At 41.8% G+C, this 24,149-nt stretch overlaps 1 protein-coding gene across 1 annotated transcript in view; it reads right to left on the bottom strand.

The window, feature by feature from the left end:
• Positions 1-24,149, bottom strand: part of NTN3 (netrin 3) — a 97,157-nt gene that overhangs the window by 13,889 nt on the left and 59,119 nt on the right. Inside the window, exons 3-5 of the mRNA XM_073553584.1 lie at positions 9,301-9,489; positions 1,006-1,155; positions 196-249 (exon numbers count right to left, since the gene is read on the bottom strand). Of these exons, the coding sequence (XP_073409685.1) occupies positions 196-249; positions 1,006-1,155; positions 9,301-9,489 (393 nt within the window). The remainder of the gene's footprint in view (positions 1-195; positions 250-1,005; positions 1,156-9,300; positions 9,490-24,149) is intronic.

Genomic DNA, 24,149 nt, shown 5'->3' with positions numbered 1-24,149 from the left:
AAACTTGTCTCTGAACAGCTTGTCTCGAAAAGCAGGGAAAGATTCCCAGTGTTTTGATGCACTCTTTAAACGTCTGGCACCCACCATCTTCCTCCCAACAAGATGAACTGGCAACAACGCTAATTTCATTTACTTTTGGGTCGCTATCTAGAATACCGCCCCAACTTCTTTATCCTGCAGATTGCTAAGACTTACCAGCTGGCTCCTCTGTGCTAGTGAGGGCTGGAGTAGGGACCACTGCCGGGATTTCTGAAAGGTGAGAAAAAAATAAGGAAAGATGACATTCATTGATGCAACATTAGCTGTGACTAATAGAAGGCGACAAGATCAGAGTCCATACAGTCAGATATTAGGAGAAAGGTAAAACCCTAGAGGAACAGTACAAAGTCATTTTCTGAAATGTTATCCTAAACAGCAATCCTGGTCGCAGTAAAAGAAAAAAACTCAGAATATTGCCTATTATAGGAAATGGTTAGCTGTAAGTTGTCAGTCAATGGTGAACAACCTTAAGAAATCTATCTAGTGTAAAGTACATAGAAGATGGGGAGGAGGGAGATGCAGCTGTAGCCGATTGTTCAGATTTTCATAGAAGGAGAGGAGGGATGAGACTGAAGATAAAGAGTTCAGCTTGTATATCACCTTGGAGGAGCCGGAAGAAAAAAGACCTAAAATCTGTAGGTTACATGCAACTTTTGTGGCCGCATTACATCAATTATATCTGTAGCCTGAATGTGATTTTCTTTTTTACATTTTTTTTTTAACTTTAGGTACAAAAGCCACATTGGAGATAAGGCAGAATAACATTTAGCATGTGAAGGGAACAGCTCTGGGGGCATTTTGTAGCCCCGTGTATATTGCTAGAAATGGCATCACAATGCTTCGTCCCCATCATTCTCAAATTCGGTATAGGTCCCAGAGGTCAGACCAATTATATAGCAATATACCATCACTTTACAAGATAGGAGTTCATCCTTAATATAGAAACTGTTCCTTTAAGCTACTTACTGATGCATGGAGCAATAGGGGATCGGCTTTGTTGATATCCCTTGGCGCATCGATTACATGTTAGACCAGTCACGCCATCTTTACACGGGCATTGTCCAGTTGTCTGGTTGCAGGTCTTTCCTGCTGCCCCCACTGGATGACAGTCACAGGCTGGAAGAGAAGAAACAATAAAGCCAATGATTACTCATAATAAGGCAAATCTCCTATAAAAATAAAAAATCACTTAAGTAGAGGTTGCTTTATCCTAGGCAAAAATAGTTGGGTGCAGCAGCCCTCACTTAAAGGGTTCATCACATTTTTTGTTTTCAGGACCACACCTCTTCTATGCCTCCTGGTTTCTTGCTTGCTGGGGAAGGCAGAACTCCAGATAATTGACAGTTGTTCAGATCAGCAACATGGTTGCACCACAGGCACCTTTGCCTGAGTATCATCAGGAAATCGCAGGTTCAGAACGTTACCCAAGAGCGTATAAGCACTGCTCTCCTTGCCTAGGAGACCTGCCACTTCTTATAGCCTGCACAGGTGGCCGGTAACCTAAATAATGAACTATAGCACTAAAGATCCATCCATTCTTGAGAATAATAAGAAATACAGAGAACCCCTTTTAATAATGTGGCCAATGCTTGAATTCACAACCCTGGGCACAGTCCCATCTTCTCACTTCCTAGCTTTGTCTCCAGGCATAATTTTACTGACGAAAAGGATGGTTAGAGATGTTCTGACAGCTCATAGACTTTACCAAAAGTGATTTCCATTGAAATTTTCTATGGTGTTGAAATGCTAAAATTTGTGTGTGTTCCTTTAATGATAACCCCGCTGTGTGTTTCCATTAGATAAGTCCTTAAATAAAGAGTTGAAACCACTACAAGGCTTCTATAAACCGTAAAACATGCTGGGAATATTAACGAGACAACCTACTCCAATATGCAGACGTTGGACGGGTAGTGGATGGTGGGGGTGTTCGTTCTTGAATGATGAAATTAAATCCTCGCAATATGAGGTGGGGGTGGTAAAATGTAGATGTAGGGAATTTCGCCCTTCTGCATCATTAATATCCCAGGTAATATGAAGAGGAAGAGAGCATAATGAAGGGACTCGTGGGATTCATCCCACAAGGAGAAGGTAGCACGTATGAGACATCAGCCAGCTCCTTTACTGCAAAGCTATAATTTTGTAATGAGCTAATAGAGCTGCGGTTGCTGTTTTTTGTTCCAGTGGGCGTCTTCCCAGTTATTAAAGGAGCTTAGCTCAGCGACCGATAATTGGACAATGGCAATAACATTGTTCTTTCTGTCTGCGGGATTTAACCTCTGACATTTTGCAGTTGGGCTTTAAGAAAAATATCAGCATTAGTGGTCCAGAAATTATCATTTGAAGACAATCGTAGTCCATGTGACTTGTTAGGGTATATGAACGTCATAGAGGGGCGTTCCCCTTCAGACAAGAGAGCAGTTGTATGTAGCAGGCAACTTGCATCAATTGCAAGAACTATGATCATGCACAATTCCAGTGGCTGGAGCGTTCAGTGCCCGTGCCAAGCCCACACCTCCCTAAGTTGCCAATGGGTTGCCATAGGAAAAGGGAGCCTACTTAAAGACATTGTCCATACTTTGGGTACAATCTGCTGTCACTCCATTTGACTGCAGACTTGTTATTCCTCACAGCATGCACAGTGCGCACTGTCAGAATACTCCAGGGCCATAGGCCGGCATTCATGTGACTGCAAGTATGTAATTTGCATACTCCCGGCCACATTCCAACTAGACATGTCCAACCTGCACAGGTTTAGTTGGCACAAGACAAATCGAATAAATGCAGTTATGATGCCTGCCCGCTCCTGGCACTGGCACCTGGGAATCCTGACAGTGGGTACTGTGCGTGCTGTGAGGATTCACATGTCTGCAGTCACGTAGAGTAACTGCAGACTTGAAGCCCAAGCCTGGACAACCCCTTGGTAACGCTGTCTTGGTGCTCCTTCTGAGGCCCAGTCATAAGCTGGGCTTCACAGGAAACAAATATTTTTCCTATGTACTTACAGTATATCGTACAATCAATCAAACAAATTTAGGTTCATGTCCTCTATGGAGACTAAAAATACAGTGTAAAGTTAAAAAAAAAATTGAAAAATATATTAAAAATGTAAATCCCCCTCCTCTTCCCTACTTAAAAATAAAAAATGCAATAAATAAGCATATTCAGTATTGCCGCATAACCCTTTTTCCCCCTCTGCACGTCTCCTAAAAAATGCAAAAAAAAAGCGATCAAAACTTTGTATGGACCTCTAAATTAAATAGACTTTTTTTTACCATTTTAAACCACTTTAATTATTTCTCCTAGTTTTCGGCATATTAAATCTTAAAATGAATATTGTCATTCTAAGCCACAACTCATCCTGAAAAAAAAACGCAAACAAGTTCTCATAGTGCTATGTCCATGGAGGGGTAAAAACGTTCTGATTTGTGGAAGAAGAGGAGGAAAAAATGAAATCGTAAAAATTGGCTGCATCCTAAAGGAGCTAAGTGATGGTTAAGCTCAGCAGAAGATAAACACCGTGTAGTAAGGTCTCCAAATAGTTCCATTCACAGGCATCAAGTATTTGGTTAATTTAAGGTCATTGAAAGAGAATAATTTCCAACTTTGGATTATCTGCATGGGGCCTAAAGGGAATGATGATGACCATGGAAACATATGCAACAGCTGTGCACTATGGAGCTGCTGCCTCGCCCAATGTCCGGTCCACCTGAGAATCAGAGGGACCGAAAGATTAAATGGAACAAGAACAGAGGGAAAGCTCCTCGTGGTTTTAAGGAGGACATGTTAACAGGCCAGAAGTGACCAGTTTTTGTTCTTATTTTTTTGCCGCTCCTCCCCTGTGTGTTCCGATTTTTTTTTAAAAAATCCTCCATAGATTTCCTGAGATTTAGGTCTATGACGTCATGTGATTAAAAACTGACAAGCGAAATCCTTCTAAGCTCTACATAGAAACAGGAGGTCAATTTTCCCTGTATGAGTCATGAGTCACTGCAAAAGTCCCTGGCACGGGGGAGGAGGGAGCATCTGGGTCAGGAGGTGAAGAGGGGAATTATAAAGCAGGGAAAAGAGACTTCCTGTTTCTACATAGAGCAGAGGAAAGAGGAGAATTATCTGGGTAGAAAGGCAAACTGAGCATTTGTATGTACACAGTGCTATATAATGTAATGACTGCAATACATTAACAGGATAAAAGCTTTGATGGGAGTAGAAGTGCTTCTTTAAGGGTATAGGCAGATGGCATTTTTTGAGGAGTGTTTGGAGCAGGTCTGCTCTAAAAAAAAAAAAAAAAAATACCAAAGCAAAAATATATATCGCTTAAAAAGACTTGTAAAATTATTCCTATTCTTTTCTATCGTGAAACCACTTTGCTGTTCATATGTTCATTTTTTTGTGCATTTTCTTCCTGTCTTGGGGTGTTGATAAAAAAGGCCTCTTTAAAAAAGAAAGTTTTCCAAAACTCTTCTTCAGAACCATTTCAAGGTAAAGAAAAACTGTTTCAAAAATTCCCCGAAGTAGAAGCGCTTCCTGGGATTTGCACTTACGGTAAATAACTTGTCGTTTTTGACCTTCTCAAAAACATTCGTTTACACATACCCCAAGGATGTGTTCACACTGGGTTATTTTGCTGAGTTGTCTGAGCAGAAGCTCTCCAATTCTCCAAAACTCCTTGTGGTTTTTGCCATGGAGGTTTCCAAAAATTGCTAAAACTTCTCAAAATACAACCTTTACAGAAAGCACCACAGAAAAACTTTAATAAAATACTTTGGGAAATGTTTAGGATATAAAAGAAAATGCCCGTGTTTCCTGAAGATTTTTTGCGCTCACTAATAGGTTACTTGCATTTTTTTAAAACACGCAGTTAAAAAAAACTCAACAAAAACTCATTGTAGGAACGGAGGCTTAAGATATGTGCACACTTGTGTTTTGGACGCCGATGTACCCATTGAGTTTTTGGTGCAGGAAGATGCTCCATTACAACGCCAGCAGTATTCTTCCTGAAGTGTCTTATTTGGCGTCTTTTTAGTCATGGCAGCTTTGCCACCAGGGTCTTTTTTTTTTTTTTTTGTACGTGTGACATATTGAGTGGCTTCCAAATGGAAACCGTCTGAATACCGGTCACTTCTTACAGCCGCATCACCGCTTTCAAAAACTGAAGTAGTTAAGAGAAGCTAAAAAAATGGGACATGCACACAGCAAGACGTTTAGACATTTCAGTGCATATGTTCATTCTTTTTAGCATTTTTTAACATTTTTGTTTAGGCGGGTTTCTGAGCAAAACCTACCTGAAAGACGCCATGTGCGCCTACCCTTAATGAAGAGGACCGCTAGAGTAAGATGCACCTGATCAATTAAGAGGCACGCTTTACAGCCAGCATGCGCCTTGCCACAAATGTTACCCCAATCAGGGACTGGAGCACATTTCTGGCATAAGTTATGACACTAAAATGGCGTAACTTTTCTAAGGGTTTACCAAGCAGACGTCGCCACACCATGGCCCACCCATGCTTCTCCCACTTTGGCTGGCCAAAAACTGCAAAAGTTGCAAAATGTCTGAGCGACTCTGAGTTGCACCAAAAGTTTTAAATCCTTCAAAGTATTTTGCACCAGAAAGCTGGAGTAAACACTGATAAATTGGGCCTAGGATTTTTGAGGTGGATTTGGGGAGATCCTGCTATAAAAACTGAGTTTGAACACAGCCTTTTTGTCTACATGACGTTTTTCTTATACACACTCAAAAAAAGACTAGTTTGTCAAGCAGAAACCTCTTTAGGAATCTGTCCTTTTTTGACAAGTTTTTCTTTTCCTGAAGTCTCCCGAGATAGTCTTGAAGAACTTTTTTTTCATACATTTTTTTTTCCGCAGCCTTTTGATTGGACAGCGCTTAGTTCCCCCTATACGAGGAATGACCCAATAATGTTCCTATTTTTGAGTTTTATAGCATGGAAGAAGTTTTATCTAAAATATTTATTTTAATAAAAATCCACCCCTTTAGGCACATATAGGGGGCTTTTTCATCAATTATCGTCAACCTCATAATGTCTGTCCGCTATTTCATCCTTCTCTGCTAGATTTCTAAAACTTAATATGGACAAAACAGAAGTCATCATCTTTCCCCCTTCTCACTCGACCCCTCAACAAACCTATCCATTAAAGTCAATGACTGCTCACTCTCCCCAGTCCCTCAAACTCGCTGCCTCGGGGTAACCCTGGACTTTGATCTCTCCTTCAAACCACACTTCCTGCTGACTCAAGTCAAACATTTTTCCCTGATCAGTACATTCTTTAATCAAGTATCTGCAAAAACCCTAGTGCATGCCCTCATCATCTCCCGCCTCGACTACTGTAACCTCCGGTTTTGTGGCTTCTCTTCTAACACTCTTGCTCCACCAATCTATCCTAAACTCTGCTGCCTGACTAATCCACCTATTCCCCTTTTATTCCCTGGCCTCTCCTCTCTGTCAATCCCTGCACTGGCTCCTCATTATCCAGAGACTCCAGTTCAACCCTAACCATGACATACAAAGTCATCCACAACCTGACTGATCCATATATAAGTGACCTCGTCTCCCGAGACTTACCTGCACGCAACCTCCGATCCTCACAAGATCTCCTTCTTTACTCCCCTCTTAAATAATAATAATGATCTTTATTTATATAGCACCAACATATAGCGCCCTCTTATCTCCTCTTCCCACAATCGCATAGAAGATTTCTCCTGCGTATCCCCCAACTCTGGAAATCTATACCACAACATATGAGCCTACGATGGGAACCTTGAAAAGGAACCTGAAGACCCACCATCTGCCGACAAGCCTACAACCTGCAGTAGCCACCGATCCACCAAACCGCTGCACGACCAGCTCTACCCTCGCCTACTGTATCCTCACCCATCCCTTGTAGACTGTGAGCCCTCGGGGGCAGGGTCCTCTCTCCTGTACCAGTCGTGACTTGTATTGTCTAAATTACTGCACTTGTTTTTATTATGTATACCCCTCCTCACATGTAAAGCGCCATGGAATAAATGGTGCTAGAATAATTACTAATAATTACATTCACTAAATGTAATGCTGGCGTTAGGTAAACGCTGCTTTTTTTTCTGCAGCAAGCATTGTATGGAGAAGTATTAGGAAGGAGGAGCCCCTCTAAACAGCTGTGTGTAAACCCCCTCGCAGCGGCTACCTCAGCTGCAGCTGTTTAAAAAGACGGCGCTGTATTTTCCGTGTGAAAAATGGGAGGAATTTAACCCAAATGGGGAAACTCACAGCTGGTAGAGTAATTTATCCAATAGCAAACTGGCAAAAGAAAAGGCGGAGGGGGGAAGGGACACGTTAGGGCTCATTAGGAGAAACTAATTGCCACCTTGTTATGGGACAGGAAAAAAAAGCGAGAGGGAAATTCTTTCCAGGATTTCTTTTTTTTATTTTAACTGTGGAAAAAGAAACGTGTTAGGAAGCTACAAGGAAGAATGCAAAGTTCAGGAATATAGAGAATAGAGGCGAAGGTCCTAGGAAAAAATAAATATACGATCTTACTAGGAGAAGGCTTAATCAATGCACAGGTGCCAATTAGGAGAGTGTATAGGAGGCATGTGCAATATCCTGGCAGGCAGGCGGGCGGCACAGGGATCAGTGATCACAATATAATTGCCTCTTATTCCATCATTAACTGCACTCGGCTTTGGCACCACACCCGGTGCCAGGTGTCAGAAGCGTGAGTGCAGATACAGGGGGAATTTTCATAAACCTCATTTTTGGTTACATTATTAAATTTAAAAAATAAAAGATTTTCCACTTTTGGGGACATTTTTTGTGTGCTTTTTTTGGCTGAAAAGAATTTTTGTAATTGGGTTCTTATAAAAAATGTTGGACCATGAGCCTTCTATAGCCCCGGTGTTAGGCCACGTTCAGTATTTGGTCAGTATTTTACATCAGTATTTGTAATCTAAAACCAGGAGTGGGTGAAAAATGCAGAAGTGGTAACGAGTTTCTATTATACTTTTCCTTTGGTTGTCCCACTCCTGATTTTTGCTTACAAATACTGATGTAAAATACTGACCAAATATTGAATGTGTGAACGTGGCCTTACATTGACTATTGCTGCAAAATATGTTAACTGAGAATCCATCAGTGAGCATATTTAATGAAACCAAACCGAAAAAAATGATTTTAACCCCAAATACATGCATTTAAGTGGAATAATAATATAAAAAAAAGATATATAAATATATATATATAATTATCGTGGAATGGGGCTGTATGTTAAGAAGTGGATGTTATTGGTTTAGCTGATATTGCTAGTTGTATTTCTAGGCTCCTTAAAGGGGTTGGCAGGCCTGGACTCAAGTCTGCAGTCAATATATTTGACCGCAGATTTGTGAACCCTTAGAGTGCCACTGTTGTTATATTCTGGTGCCGACACCGGGAACAGGCGGTCTTGTAACCGCAAGTATGCGATTTGCATACTTCAGGTCACATTCTGACTAGACGTGTCAGACCTCGCTCAGTTCACTTGTATTGAGCGAGGTCACTACGTCTAGTTGGCAAATGACCGCATGTATGTAAATCACATACTTTCATTCGCCCGTCTGTTCTTGGTGCTACCACCGGAGAACCCTGACAGTGTGCACATTGCACGTTGTTAGAGTTCACAAGTTTGCAGTCACATACAGTGACTGCAGACGTGAAGCCCAAGCCTGAACTGATATTTCAACAAAATTTGTATAAATCAAGAAAATAAAGTAAGAAACGTAATGTATAAATAGAAGAAAATAGAAAAAAATAGTAATATATCTTATCAGAGAAGTATTCTTTCTTCTTTTGAGAAAGAAGTCACTTTATCCTTATTCACTCTGAAAAAGTCAAGACAGACCGCTCACTGAGGGATCAGGTTAAAGCCTCCTGTTGAAGACAATAGAGAGGAGGGATCAGAGGAAGAGAGGCACAGAGATATTCAGATCTGTACTGCTGTTTTCTAGGAAGTGTTTTATCTCACCACACCCAGAGCTGGATTTGCAGCTACACTGCTCAGTACTGCTGTATAATGTCCTCCTTGCTGCTGCTTCTGAACTTGTGCTACATGAAGTCAGGAGAAAGGCTAATTTGCATACTGTTTCCCATGAAGATTCTTTACATAAGCTGGATGTCCACAAAGAGAACCGGTACCTTTTGAGTGAGACAGTCCAGAGTATCCTGCAGCCTGCTTAAGATCTCTGGATATGCATTAATGGTAGAATGTTCTTAGCCACGTAGGCTCATGTCTTACCTTTACAGGCTCTTCGGTCAGTTATGGGGCGGGTGACATCCCGGTAGAAGCCCTCTTTGCAGTAGTGGCAGTGCCTGCCCGCCGTGTTGTGCCTGCAGTTCAAGCACACGCCGCCACTCTTCCTTCCTGACAGCTTGTATAGTTCCATATTGAAGCGACATCTCCGGGCGTGCAGATTACAGGAGCAAGCTGGGGATAGATAAAAAAAGAGAATGGATTGTTAGAGAAAAACTACTTGTTTTTGGAGCAGAAAATTTTTTTTTTAGTTGAAAAGTTTCAAAGTAAAGAGAGTCAATATTATCCCATATGACATGGGTCCTGATCCAATATTTGAGGCTTCGTGGGGAAGATCATTGAGGATACGCTTAGCTTAAGTGCCCAATATGTAATCTTTGGGGTCTAACCATTCAGCAGAATGAAGGGGCCCCGGTAAGTGATATAGCGTGACAACCGCTTCACTCCAGTAACTGAATAGTGCTGCCATTGTCCTTGTGGATGTGCGTGGTACTGCAGCACAGAGTAAGTGTATTGGTGAAAGGAGACTATCATTGCTCAGTGTTTGACCATAGATATATGAAACTATTCTGCATAGTGACCGAATACTCAAAATACCTTAAGCCTTTTTACAGTCAGGATTGTTCAGGAGATATAAACCTAAAATACTTATCACCTACATAGACCCTAAATGTTACATCAGTCATTGCTATTAGTCTGTAAATGATCGATTTGTTTGGGGGAGGTTGGGTGGAGATAAAGCTATTGTACCCCTGTTGTAGATTTCAGCTTTCAGCAGAATCATCAGCAGATTGTAGGAGAATAAACTGCTCTACTTGGGACAAAGAAATTATTAACGTCATCATCAAATAACATGGAGGATTTACAGGGCAGAACTGACACAGAGAAAACAGAGGTCTAAAGTAAGAAAGTCAAACTCAAATACACAGAGGGCCGAAATAAAAAACTTGTACAAAGTCACGTCCAATCTTGATATCTATCAAATCTATGTCTACAATTGAGGAAGTTTTTCTTTTATCATCAAATATGACGATGAAACTTTTCATATGGAAACAAACGTAAAGGGGTTGTCCCACTAACAAAGTATATTGTAATTAACATATCTTAGTAAAAAAAATAAACACATATCACAAATGGGGCAAACTGAAATAAAATATGCCATGTAAGAACAGTAAAAAGCCTAATTTAAATATGTAATAAAGGTAAAAAAAAAAACTTGAATTAATAAATAATACAGATACTAAAGTGTGATGCCAACAAAAGGCCCCCCCCCAAATACAGTATGATACCACCACATTGAATTCCTCCACAGTACCCTATATACTCACAGTATGATGCCCAAACTGTGATCCCCACACAGCCTCTCACACAGTATAATGGGCCCTGGATAGTCCTCCATACAGTATCATGGGCCCCACATAGTCGTCCCTTCAGTATAACGGGCCCCACATAGTCCTCCATACAGTATAATGTGCCACACATAGTCCTCCATACAGTATAATGTGCCACACACAGTCCTCTATACAGTATAATGGACATCACATAGTCCTCCATACAGTATAATGGACATCACATAGTCCTCCATACAGTATATTGTGCCACACATAGTCCTCCATACAATATAATGGACATCACATAGTTCTCCATACAGTATAATGGGCCCCACATAGTCCACCATACAGTTTAATGGGCCACACATAGTCCTCCATACAGTTTAATGGGCCACACATAGTCCACCATACAGTATAATGGGCCTCACATAGTCCTCCGTACAGTATAATTGGCCACAAATAGTCCTCCATACAGTATAATGGGCCACACACATAGTCCTCCATACAGTATAATGGGCCACACATAGTCCTCCATACAGTATAATGGGCCACACACAGTCCTCTATACAGTATAATGGACATCACATAGTCCTCTATACAGTATAATGGACATCACATAGTCCTCCACACAGTATAATGACTCCACATAGTTCTACATACAGTATAATTGGGGGCGGTGCCGGCGTCACGGGCCAAAACTAATCACCCTGTGGGACAGATTTGGCTCGCGTTTTACATGTGTGGTCTACAGGAACTAACACACATGTCCACCAACTATCTGCTGTCTGCATAAGATTAGTCTGCAGCTGTTGTATTTTTCAACTATCCCCACTAATTCCTAGAAAGGGGACCACAGTTCTTCATCCTCCATCCAAACTCAACATGCCTGATCCTACTTTCCAGCCAACATCAGGGTTGTAGGGGGGAAGTCAGGCCATCACTACACACATTAGGTGGCCAGTCCCTCTGTAATCGTCAAGTTTAGCCAACATTCATCTTGTGTGCGACCACCTTTAGGTAGCCATTGGTTCAATTTAGTAGCTATAGCTGTTTTCTGAGTAGCAGAGGGACTACAAATAAACCTGCATTGTGTATTAGATTTTTACAGAATCATGTTAACCCCTTTCCCGCCGCCATAAATGTGTCTCTAAATTCTTCCTAGCTGCAAATGTTCCACCACAAATCTGTCACAGCAGTATAATTGTGCAGGCAGCAGGTATGGCCGTCATTCACACACAGCTGTCAGAACTCACCCTGTGTGTATGGCAATGCCTGTCACCGACAGTGTGTCCGTGTGTGTGTTTGGCACAGTCCACCTGTGTTTGTGTGCGCCTGTCTCTGTAAATGTCTTTCTGCGTGTGTGGCTGTGAGAGCTGCCATTCATGTATACACAGCCTTTGTCTATATGCAGATGGACGATAACAAACTGCGTCTCTGTCCAAGGTCTAAATATGGAACATGGGCCTTTCTCTGCATCACCACTTGTAACCTTGGATTTGGTGTGCTGCCTCAACTTTTTTGTCTTTATTCATGAGGACGGGTATGTACCTGTGAGGCTTTTGCACCCTATTTTTCAACTGTGCTGTTTTTCTATTCTTTTTGTTTTTTTTTTATCTATCTATCCACCCTATATCTATGTATGTATTTATCTATTTATCTATCCATCCTATATCTATGTATGTATTTATCTATTGTTTATCTATCCATCCTATATCTATCTGTTTATCCATATAGCTACCTATCTTTACATTTGTCTATTTATCATCTAATTATCTGTTGATTTCTCTGTTTATTATCTATCTATATAGAGAAAAAAACTGACCAGCAGCTCCTAGGTTTGAACAGGTGCAAGCTGCAAAAGCTGCATTATATAAAAAAAAACACAGCAGCACTCTATGGGTATGTGCACACGGTGCGGATTCTGCTGCGGTTCCGCAGCGGGTCCGCAGCAGATTCTGCTGCGTTGTACAGTACCTTTATTTCCTATGGAAATTAAAAAACGCTGTGCACATGCTGCGGATTTTTCCGCGCGGTTTTGCTGCAGCTTACAATCCGCAGCATGTCAGTTGTTTGGTGCAGAAAAGCTGCAGTTTTACACCTCATCCATTATGAGGTGTAAAACCGCAGATAAACCGCAGGACTTTTGTCCTGCGGATTTAACTGCGGTTTTCTCTCCAAAATCCGCACACCAAAAAAACTATGTGTGCACGTAGCCTATATAAGCCAAGATATATGCAAACACTGAAAACATTGAATCTAAACTGTGTTATTACTCAATAAGATGTACTTACAAAAATGAAGGTTCTTAGCGCATAAATTGGCCAATTCATGTTTGCCCATCAACCACGGCAAGGTGACCTCCCTCTGATGGGTCCTTGTTCTACTGTCCATACCTCTCTTGAGCTATCAGCCTACAGTTAAATGGACAAACATTTCTCTCCTTGACCATGAGCCTAAAATTCAAATGGGTAAATAGAACTAATGAAAATCACCTGCTGGTCAATGGGAGGAGTGCAGACCCATCGAAGTGAGGTCACCTTGCTGTGGTTGATGGGCACACATGAATTGGCCAATATATGCGCTAAGAAGCTTCATTTTTGTAAGTACCATATTTTTCGGATTATAAGACTCACTGGACCATAAGATGCACCCCACATTTTCAGAAGGGAAGTGGGGGAAAAAAATTAATGCGTCAAATGGGGGTCCGTCTTACAGTCCTGGATTCATCTTACCCGGGGTGGGGGTGGGATCGGCAGCGCTAGTGGCAGCAGGAGTCGGACGATTCTTCCGGTGGTTCGACTCTGCAGGGCGATGATCTTGCTCCCATTCCAGCCTGGTGCAGCAGTTTCGGTGGTGCTCGGTGCTGCAGGGGGCTCCGGCGACATTATGTGAAAGCCCGAGGCCCCCGCAGTTCTATTGCCTTGATGCTGTGGCCCCCTGGAAAATGGCTGCCGGAGGCGGCGCATTCGCAGATTGAGGTCTCGACAACGAGATCTCGGAGCCGAGATCTCAATCTGCACATGTGCCACCTCCGGTGGCCATTTTCTCGGAGGCCACAGCATCGCAGCCATAGAGCTGTGGGGGCTTCGGGCTTTCACATAATGTTGCCGGAGCCCCCCACAGCACCGAGCACTGCCGCGCGAGGCTGGGATGGGAGTGAGATCATCGCCCTGCAGTGTCGGACCACTGGAAGAATCAGATGACTCCTGCTGCCACCACGCTAACTGTAAGTACATTCCGACTATAAGACGCACCCCCATGCCCCCCCCCCAAAAATTGCGTCTTATAGTCCGAAAAATACGGTATATCTTACTGAGTAATAACACATCTATCTCATGTCTATATCTTTATATTTGTATATCATCTAATTATTGATTTCTCTATCTATATCCATCTTTCTATTTATCTCTTTAGTTATCTATCAAAATCTGTCTACTATATTATCTATTTCTAGTGATTTATCTATTTACATTTTATTTATCTATCTTGTACCTACTTACCCAACTGTTTTTCTATCTTTCAAAATCTGTCTTTCGTCTAAATATCTATCTTATGTCTAGCTATTGATTTGTCTATTTATCATCTATCTATTTATCGGTCTGTCTGTCCATCCGTCCATCCACCCCTCCCTTTATCTCTGTTCCTGGCCCGGTATAACCAGCAGGTGTCGCTATTGTTATTTTGTTACAGCCTGTGGCCATCAGGTCACTATATGGACAGGGTGATATTTTAGGATATAACTTCATAGAATAATTTCTTAGTTCAGCAAATATATTATTTTCCTTAATTTATGGTCCTATGTATTAATGTTCCTTGTACTAGTGTACATGATTCACACTAACAATAGTTTTGTTGATTTGCAACATCCACTGACCTGACTTCATCTGTAACCATTGACTAAAGTGCAGAAATCCCAGCAAATAATTGTGCACTTTCCAGTTTTACCGTTCTCATCCCCTTCCTTAAATATATTGTAGTATAAATTATCTCACACTACAGATACGGTACTGCCACTCATAACTATACTATAACAACTGATCGATTTTCTAATACGCTTTATACCTCAGTTCTGCCAGTCAAATCCTGATATGTAGCTGCTCAGATTAGCTGGACTGCCTGACACGTAACACCTAGTCCTGTAGTGATAATTTCCTGCTAATAAAACACTGATTGAATTAAAACAGCACACAGCCCAGTAAGTGACAGATCACTGGAATAAGGGTCTCTGCCCCTACATCATGCTGCTCTCAGATTATATAGCAACAACCTGATGACAAGATTCCGGTTAAGACGGATGCAAAGATCATCTGTGTCTCTGTAGGACTAACTCACACCCACAGGGACATGATTAGTGGTAGCAAAATTTGTAAGAGCTGCGTCACCACCGGCTCTTTACAAATCTCTGCCTCCTTGGCAATGCACAGTGAGCAGGGTGTACGATTCCCGGCTTCATGGGCACCCTGTGCATGCCAGGCAAGGGAAGAGCAATGCTGCTGTGAAAAGAGAGATAGCTGCGCATGTGCGGCTCGCTCCACTCACTTCTGTAGGATGCCGAAAAATTGCTAATCATTTTTTTGCTGCAGTTTTTGGGAACCCTGCAAAAGTGGATGGAGAGATGCTTGAGCCCCATTCTCGACTCAGATGGGGGTCCCAATATATTTATACTTTTAAGCGTAACCTACTATCCGCTACCTATGATAATTATTCAGGTTCCCAATAATTTGCTGTTTTAAGGTTTATTTCTAAAATCGTAAGTTATCCCTTATCAAAAGGATTGTGGATTAATAGCTGATCGCTGGGGGTCCGTCCACTGGAACACCCAGTGATCGTGAACAGAGGGTAGGTGTGCTGTGCATGCTCAAACTCCACTCTATTCTTTGTCAATGAGACTGCTGAAAAAAAGCCAAGATCGCCTGTTTCCAGCAGTCCCATTTACATTCTACAAAGCTGAGGTGGAGCATGGGCACCGTAACGCCCTTCAAGACAAGGCTCCAGATCTTTTTGGGTCCCATCAGTGAGACCCCCATTGATCAGATAGTAATCTCCTGAACTTTTGACAAAAACCTTGTAAAAAAAAATATAGGAAAAATGCTGACTTTTTTAAAATACATTGACTAAATTTTCCATTATCCGGTCACTACCAGGAGAAGCACTCCAACACCTAAGCCAGACCTAATGGAGAGGTTGGTCTTTGTCAATCGCTGGGGGAAGTCATTGGGGCTGGTTGGAAATAACCAAGGCTTTCTCCAAATGTCCCAGAGATACAGTGGGGAAAAAAAGTATTTAGTCAGTCAGCAATAGTGCAAGTTCCACCACTTAAAAAGATGAGAGGCGTCTGTAATTTACATTATAGGTAGACCTCAACTATGGGAGACAAACTGAGAAAAAAAAATCCAGAAAATCACATTGTCTGTTTTGTTTTCATTTTATTTGCATATTATGGTGGAAAATAAGTATTTGGTCAGAAACAAAATTTCATCTCAATACTTTGTGATATATCCTTTGTTGGCAATGACAGAGGTCAAACGTTTTCTGTAAGTCTTCACAAGGTTGCCACACACTGTTGTTGGTATGTTGGCCCATTCCTCCATGCAGATCTCCTCTAGAGCAGTGATGTTTTTGTCATTTCGCTTGGCAACACGGACTTTCAACTCCCTCCAAAGGTTTTCTATAGGGTTGAGATCTGGAGACTGGCTAGGCCACTCCAGGACCTTGAAATGCTTCTTACGAAGCCACTCCTTCGTTGCCCTGGCGGTGTGCTTTGGATCATTGTCATGTTGAAAGACCCAGCCACGTTTCATCTTCAATGCCCTTGCTGATGGAAGGAGGTTTGCACTCAAAATCTCACGATACATGGCCCCATTCATTCTTTCATGTACCCGGATCAGTCGTCCTGGCCCCTTTGCAGAGAAACAGCCCCAAAGCATGATGTTTCCACCACCATGCTTTACAGTAGGTATGGTGTTTGATGGATGCAACTCAGTATTCTTTTTCCTCCAAACAAGACAAGTTGTGTTTCTACCAAACAGTTCCAGTTTGGTTTCATCAGACCATAGGACATTCTCCCAAAACTCCTCTGGATCATCCAGATGCTCTCTAGCAAACTTCAGACGGGCCCGGACATGTACAGGCTTAAGCAGTGGGACACGTCTGGCACTGCAGGATCTGTCCATGGTGGCGTAGTGTGTTACTTATGATAGGCCTTGTTACATTGGTCCCAGCTCTCTGCAGTTCATTCACTAGGTCCCCCCGCGTGGTTCTGGGATTTTTGCTCACCGTTCTTGTGATCATTCTGACCCCACGGGGTGGGATCCTGCGTGGAGCACCAGATCGAGGGAGATTATCAGTGGTCTTGTATGTCTTCCATTTTCTAATTATTGCTCCCACAGTTGATTTCTTCACTCCAAGCTGGTTGGCTATTGCAGATTCAGTCTTCCCAGCCTGGTGCAGGGCTACAATTTTGTTTCTGGTGTCCTTTGACAGCTCTTTGGTCTTCACCATAGTGGAGTTTGGAGTCAGACTGTTTGAGGGTGTGCACAGGTGTCTTTTTATACTGATAACCAGTTTAAACAGGTGCCATTACTACAGGTAATGAGTGGAGGAAAGAGGAGACTCTTAAAGAAGAAGTTACAGGTCTGTGAGAGCCAGAAATCTTGATTGCTTGTTTCTGACCAAATACTTATTTTCCACCATAATTTGCAAATAAAATGAAAAAAAAACAGACAATGTGATTTTCTGGATTTTTTTTTCTCAGTTTGTCTCCCATAGTTGAGGTCTACCTATGATGTAAATTACAGACGCCTCTCATCTTTTTAAGTGGTGGAACTTGCACTATTGCTGACTGACTAAATACTTTTTTTCCCCACTGTAAAAAATGGAGCAGAGATTCACGCTCACCGCTCCTCCTCCTTTCAAGACTGAGCTCACTTCTCAGAATCTTTGAAAGTCCCAGCAGCGATTAGCCAGGGAATAAGGGATAATTTGCAATTTTATGGAAAGACACCCCCCACCCCAGAAAATTCAACAACAACAACAACAAATAGTAAAACACTGAACAAGCAGATAAAGTATAGTAGAGTGTTTCCTATCGTCTGATCCTCCAGCTATTGCAAAATCATAACCCCTGGCATGATTGATGTTGTAATATTGCAATAATTGGAAATCCACAGTGCGAGAACGTTGATATAATATATACCAGGCAGAGATGCATGTTCCTTGCTAATGATTTGCTTTCATTGGGCCATATAATACAAGTCTGTGTATTGCTCCAGTGTAAATGGCTGTTTGTATATGGAGTCTGCTGCAGGTTTCGGGAACAATCTGTACTCCAGATGCTGGGTGTTCTCACTACCCCACAGAGCCAGGTGCTGTCGAGGTCACAATGTTAGACATTAAGGACACGGTGGAATTAATAAGAAGGGGGGCACATAGGAAGACGTGGAAAAAAAAAATGTTCCGAGTCGGTGGCTAGCCTTTGAGGATCAGGGTGGCACCTTAGCCGCTCGCTCCGGCCCTCTGTGGCTCGCCCAGATTGCATGCCAAGGCTGTTATATCTATCATGCCCTGTGAAAGTCATTTCTAATTTCAGACCATTTTACAGCTGTTGGGGGCCTGATGGCTTCATAGGCCACATGTGCTTTATAAAACCCAACAGCGAGGGCCCACACCTCCCCCTCCGCCCAAACTCTGCAGACCATCTCCACCTCGCTAACTTTTTAACTTTTTTTTTTCTTTTAGGGCAGGGTATAATGAAAACAAGATTTTCTTCAGCTTGCTTGGCCCCCCACCCTTTCCCTCTTCCCCCACCTTCCTGAAAACCTTCAGCTAAAGGTGCGAGTTTTTCCAGACATGCTGTGAAATTCATTAACATGTCAGAGAAATAATACAGCATCCTGAGAGAGGAGCAATTTATTAAGGAGAAAGGGGCGCTCCATCCAGTCAAGAGGTCCACCACTGCAAGAGCGCGGCACTACCGGGGGTGACAGGAAGAAAATCTACAGCAGGCGGCTAAAGTGACTTTATTAGTATTACTTCACAGGATGGAAGCTGGGTGGTCTTCATCATTGCTTCATCAGTGCATCATTTCCAGCCAGTAATGACTTATCATATAACCCTGCACAATTTATGAAGGCGTCTGTGGGGACTTACTGTAGCCAGGACCATGGTTACCAAGTACAATTGTGCCATTGCGTCTACAAAAGAGTAATTCTGTAAAATGGCGCTGTATGGAAGGTACTACGGCACAGTATGAAGGATAAAATGGCGCTGTATGGAAGGTACTACAGCACAGTATGAAGGATAAAATGGCGCTGTATGGATGGTACTATGGTGCAGTATGAAAGATAAAATGGCGCTGTATAGAAGGTACTATGGCGCAGTATGAAAGATAAAATGGCGCTGTATGTACTCTAATATGGCGCGGTATAAAGTGTAAAATTGAGCTATATGGAAGGTACTATGGCACAGTATAAAGGATAAAATGGCGCTGTATGGAATCTAATATGGCATGGTATAAAGCATAAAATAGCGCTGTATGGAAGGTAATATGGCACGGTATGAAGTTTAAAAGGGTGCTATATGGAAGGTATTATGGCGCGGATAGAAGGGTAAAATGGCGCTTTATGGAAGGTAATATGGCGCTGTATGGAAGGTAAAAGGCGCGGTATTAAGAATAAAATGCACTTTATGGAAGGTAATATGGTACAATATAAAGGGTAAAATGGTGCTGTATGAAAAGTAGTGCAGCGCGGTATGAAGGGCAAAATTAAGCGGTATGAAGGATAAAATGTCCCTTTATGGACGGTAGTATGTTGTGGTATAAAGGGTAAAATGACGTTGTATGGACGATAATATGGCATGGCATAAAGGATAAAAAATGCACTATATGGAAGGTAATACGTTGCAGTATAAAGGGTAAAATGGTGCTGTATGGATGGTAATACGGCACGGTATGAAAGATAAAATGGCGCTGTATGGAAGGTAATACTGCACAGTATGAAGGATAAAATGGTGGGGTCTAGAAGGTAATACGGCGCGGTATGAAGGGTAAAATGATGCTGTATGGAAGGTAATACAGCGCGGTACGAAGGAAACAATGGCGCTGCATAGAAGGTAATACAGCTTGGTATGAAGTGTTAAAAGGCACCATATGAAGAGTAAAATGATGCTATAAGAACGGTAATGAAGGGTAAAATGACGCTGTATGGAGGGTAATACAGAGCGGTGTGAAGGGTGAAATGGTGCTGTATGGAAGGTACTATGGCGCAGTATGAAAGATAAAATGGCACTGTATAGAAGGTTCTATAGAATCATAGAATCGTAGAGTTGGAAGGGACCTTCTGGGCCATCTGGTCCAACCCCCTGCTCAAAGCAGGATTCGCTAAATCATCCCATACGGATATCTGTCCAGCCTCTGTTTAAAGACTTCTATTGAAGGAGAACTCACCACCTCTCGTGGCAGCCTGTTCCACTCATTGATCACTCTAACTGTCAAAAAGTTTTTTCTGATATCTTATCTGTGTCTCCTCCCATTCAGTTTCATCCCATTGCTTCTAGTCTTTCCTTGTGCAAATGAGAATAAAGATGATCCTTCTGCAATGTGACAGCCCTTGAAATATCTGTAGACAGTTATTAAGTCTCCTCTCAGTCTTCTCTTTTGCAGGCTAAACATTCCCAAATCCTGCAACCTTTCCTCATAAGACAGGGTTTGCAGGCCGGTCACCATTGTGGTCGCTCTTTTCTGAACTTGCTCAAGTTTGTTGATGTGTTTTTTAAAATGTGGCGCCCAAAACTGGACACAGTATTCCAGGTGAGGTCTGACCAAAGAGGAGTAGAGGGAAATAATGACTTCACGTGATCTAGACTGTATGCTTCTGTTAATACATCCTAGAATTGCATTTGCCATTTTTGCTGCTGCATCACACTGTTGACTCATATTCAGTCTGTGATCTATTAGTATACCCAAGTCTTTTTCACATGTGCTGTTGCTTAGCCCTATTCCTCCCATTCTGTATATGCTTAATTTTTATTGCCCATATGTAGTACTTTGCATTTTTCCCTGTTAAAAACCATTCTGTTAGTTGCTGCCCACTGCTCCAGTTTATTTATGTCTTTTTGAATCCTCTCTCTCTTCTCTAGTATTAGCTATCCCTCCTAGCTTTGTGTCATCAGCAAATTTAATCAGTTTACCCTCAATTCCTTCATCTAAATCATTGATAAAGATGTTGAACAATACAGGGCCCAGGACAGAGCCCTGTGGTACCCCACTTAAGACATTCTTCCAGCTAAATGTGCAGCCATTTACAACCACTCTTTGGGTCCGATCACTAAGCCAGTTATGAATCCACCTAACAGTTGCCTTGTCCATTCCATACTTAGTAATTTTTTCAATAAGGATTGTGTGAGATACTTTGTCAAATGCTTTGCTGAAGTCAAGATATACTATATCTACAGCATTTCCCTGATCCACCCAATCAGTGATTCTGTCATAGAAGGAAATTAAGTTAGTCTGACATGACTTATTAGTTACAAACCCATGCTGACTCTGTTTAATCACTTCATTCTTATCAAGGTACTGAAATACATGTAGTTTAATAATTTGTTCAAAGATCTTTCCTGGTATAGAAGTCAGACTCACCGGCCTATAGTTGCCTGGGTCCACCTTCTTCCCCTTTTTGAAGATAGGAACAACATTTGCTCTTCTCCAGCCTTTTGGGACTTCTCCTGTTCTCCACGAATTTTCAAAGATTATAGAGAGCGGTTCAAAAATTTCTTCTGCTATCTCCTTCAGTACTCTGGGGTGTAATTCATCTGGACCTGGAGACTTGAATTCATTTAGGTTAGCTAAGTGTTTCCTCACTATATTTCTGTTTATAGTTATCCTGGATTCTTCTATTCCTTTAATAGGACAGTGAAGAATAGTTGATGTTACATTTCCTTTCTGAGAGAAAACAGATGCAAAACAGGAATTTAAAAGTTTGGCCTTCTCAACATCCTACCATTTCATCATTTTCATCCTGTAGAAATCCTATAGCATGTTTGACTTTTCTTTTACTTTTGACAAATCCCCAAAATCCTTTATTATTGCTTTTGACGTCTCTTGCAAGCCTCAATTCATTGTCAGCTTTAGTTAATCTGATTTGTGCCCTGCAGGTTCTGCAGACAGCATTATATTCTTCTTTAGATATGCCTCCCTCTTTCCATTTTATAAACATTTCTTTCTTCCTTTTTAGCATGTGCTTAAGTTCTGTGTTCATCCATCCTGGTTTCCTTAAATGCTTCCTATTTTTCCCTCTTTTTGGAATTGTTAACGATTGTGCTTTGAGAATTTCATTTTTCAAGATTTCCCATCCTTCCTGATACAGTAAAGATGTATATCTTTGTACCGTGTTAGCCAGTAGATAGAAAAATATTCAGGATTGAGAGTCCTCAGTAGTTGATACCTTTTAATGGCTAACTGAAAAGATGGTAACACATTGCAAGCTTTCGAGACTACTCAGGTCTCTTCATCAGGCTAGACTAATACAAAATCTGAAGTCACATATTTATGCACAATACAGCCTAGAAAAAATGCAATAGATAAGACAAGTGACGTGAAGCAGAACTATCAATATGGGAGAGGGAGAAACATAAAGATAAACATTGGACCAGTTCATAGATAAGGAGTCCGGATGTTTTATGGTCCTCTGATTGGGGTCTAGTTCTGTGTTGTGATTCCCCCACAATGTTTTAAAAGGAAATTCCTTAATTGATGTAAAAAGACATAAATCCATGCGACACATTCATTCCAGCACTGAGAGTGTCAAAAGTCGTCATAAATTTGTACTCCCAAACTCGTCTCTCTCTCTGAGAATTGAAGTTACCTTTCAATACCAGTAATTTCATATCCACGTTGCTGTGATCAGGGATACAGAAATGTTTTGCCACAGGTAGATCCATTCTTTTTTCTCTTATTGTGTGACGATGAGCATTCATCCTTGTTCTAAGCTTTTGCCCTGTCTCCCCCACATACAGACCCCCAGTTGGACATTTAGTACAAATAATTAAGTATACCACATTAGATGTAATGCAGGTGAAAGTACCTGGGATCTTGTAGTCCTGATGTGAGTTTGGGATCTTTATCTTGTCCGTGGTCATTATAAATGGCATTTTTTCTGGTTGCAAGGAAAGGTTCCTGCAGCTGTTGGAGAGGACAGGGAGCTTCTGACAATGATGCTTCTTAAATTTTGGGGCTGCCTGTAACACAGCAATGGGGGGTCTGGAAAAATGGATTTTAATCGGGCATCTTTTTGTAGTAAAGGTTGTAATTTCTGTGCAGCTCCCCTTAGCACCTCCAGATTTGGGTTGTAGGTGACTACTAGAGGCACTCGGTTATTTTCTTCTTTAGCTTTGTAATGTAGCAGGTGATTCCTTGACAATCTGGTGGCTCTTGTAATTTGGTTTTCAATTGTTCTTGGATGGTAACCCTGATTCAAAAAGGTCTTTTTGAGGCGACCAAGGTGTTTGTCTCTATCCATGGGGTTGGAACATATACGATTGTATCTGATGGCTTGGCTATAGATAATAGAGTTCTTTATGTGTTTTGGATGGAAACTGTCCCATTTAAGGTATGTTGGACGGTCGATTGGTTTCTGATACAGGGATGTCTCTATTTCATTGTTTTTTTGGACACCATCATTAAGCTAAAAAACAATGAAATAGAGACATCCCTGTATCAGAAACCAATCGACCGTCCAACATACCTTAAATGGGATTACCGTGCGCAGTGTCATCAAGAAGTTTAAAGCCCATGGCACTGTGGCTAACCTTCCTAGATGTGGACGGAAAAGAAAAATTGACAAGAGATTTCAACGCAAGATTGTGCGGATGTTGGATAAAGAACCTCGACTAACATCCAAACAAGTTCAAGCTGCCCTGCAGTCCGAGGGTACAACAGTGTCAACCTGTACTATCCGTCGGCGTCTGAATGAAAAGGGACTGTATGGTAGGAGACCCAGGGAGACCCCATTTCTTACCCCGAGACATAAAAAAGCCAGGCTGGAGTTTGCCAAAACTTACTTGAAAAAGCCTAAAACGTTTTGGAAGAATGTTCTCTGGTCAGATGAGACAAAAGTAGAGCTTTTTGGGCAAAGGCATCAACATAGAGTTTACAGGAGAAAAAAGAGGCATTCAAAGAAAAGAACACGGTCCCTACAGTCAAACATGGCGGAGGTTCCCTGATGTTTTGGGGTTGCTTTGCTGCCTCTGGCACTGGACTGCTTGACCGTGTGCATGGCATTATGAAGTCTGAAGACTACCAACAAATTTTGCAGCATAATGTAGGGCCCAGTGTGAGAAAGCTGGGTCTCCCTCAGAGGTCATGGGTCTTCCAGCAGGACAATGACCCAAAAAGCACTAGAAAATGGTTTGAGAGAAAGCACTGGAGACTTCTAAGGTGGCCAACAATGAGTCCAGACCTGAATCCCATAGAACACCTGTGGAGAGATCAAAAATGGCAGTTTGGAG

The sequence above is a fragment of the Dendrobates tinctorius genome, unplaced genomic scaffold (assembly GCF_039654945.1).
Source record: "Dendrobates tinctorius isolate UK_male_01 unplaced genomic scaffold, ASM3965494v1 ptg000202l, whole genome shotgun sequence".
Taxonomy (NCBI): domain Eukaryota; kingdom Metazoa; phylum Chordata; class Amphibia; order Anura; family Dendrobatidae; genus Dendrobates; species Dendrobates tinctorius.
Note: the sequence above shows the minus strand (reverse complement) of the source record. Positions and strands in the feature narration are given on the sequence as shown.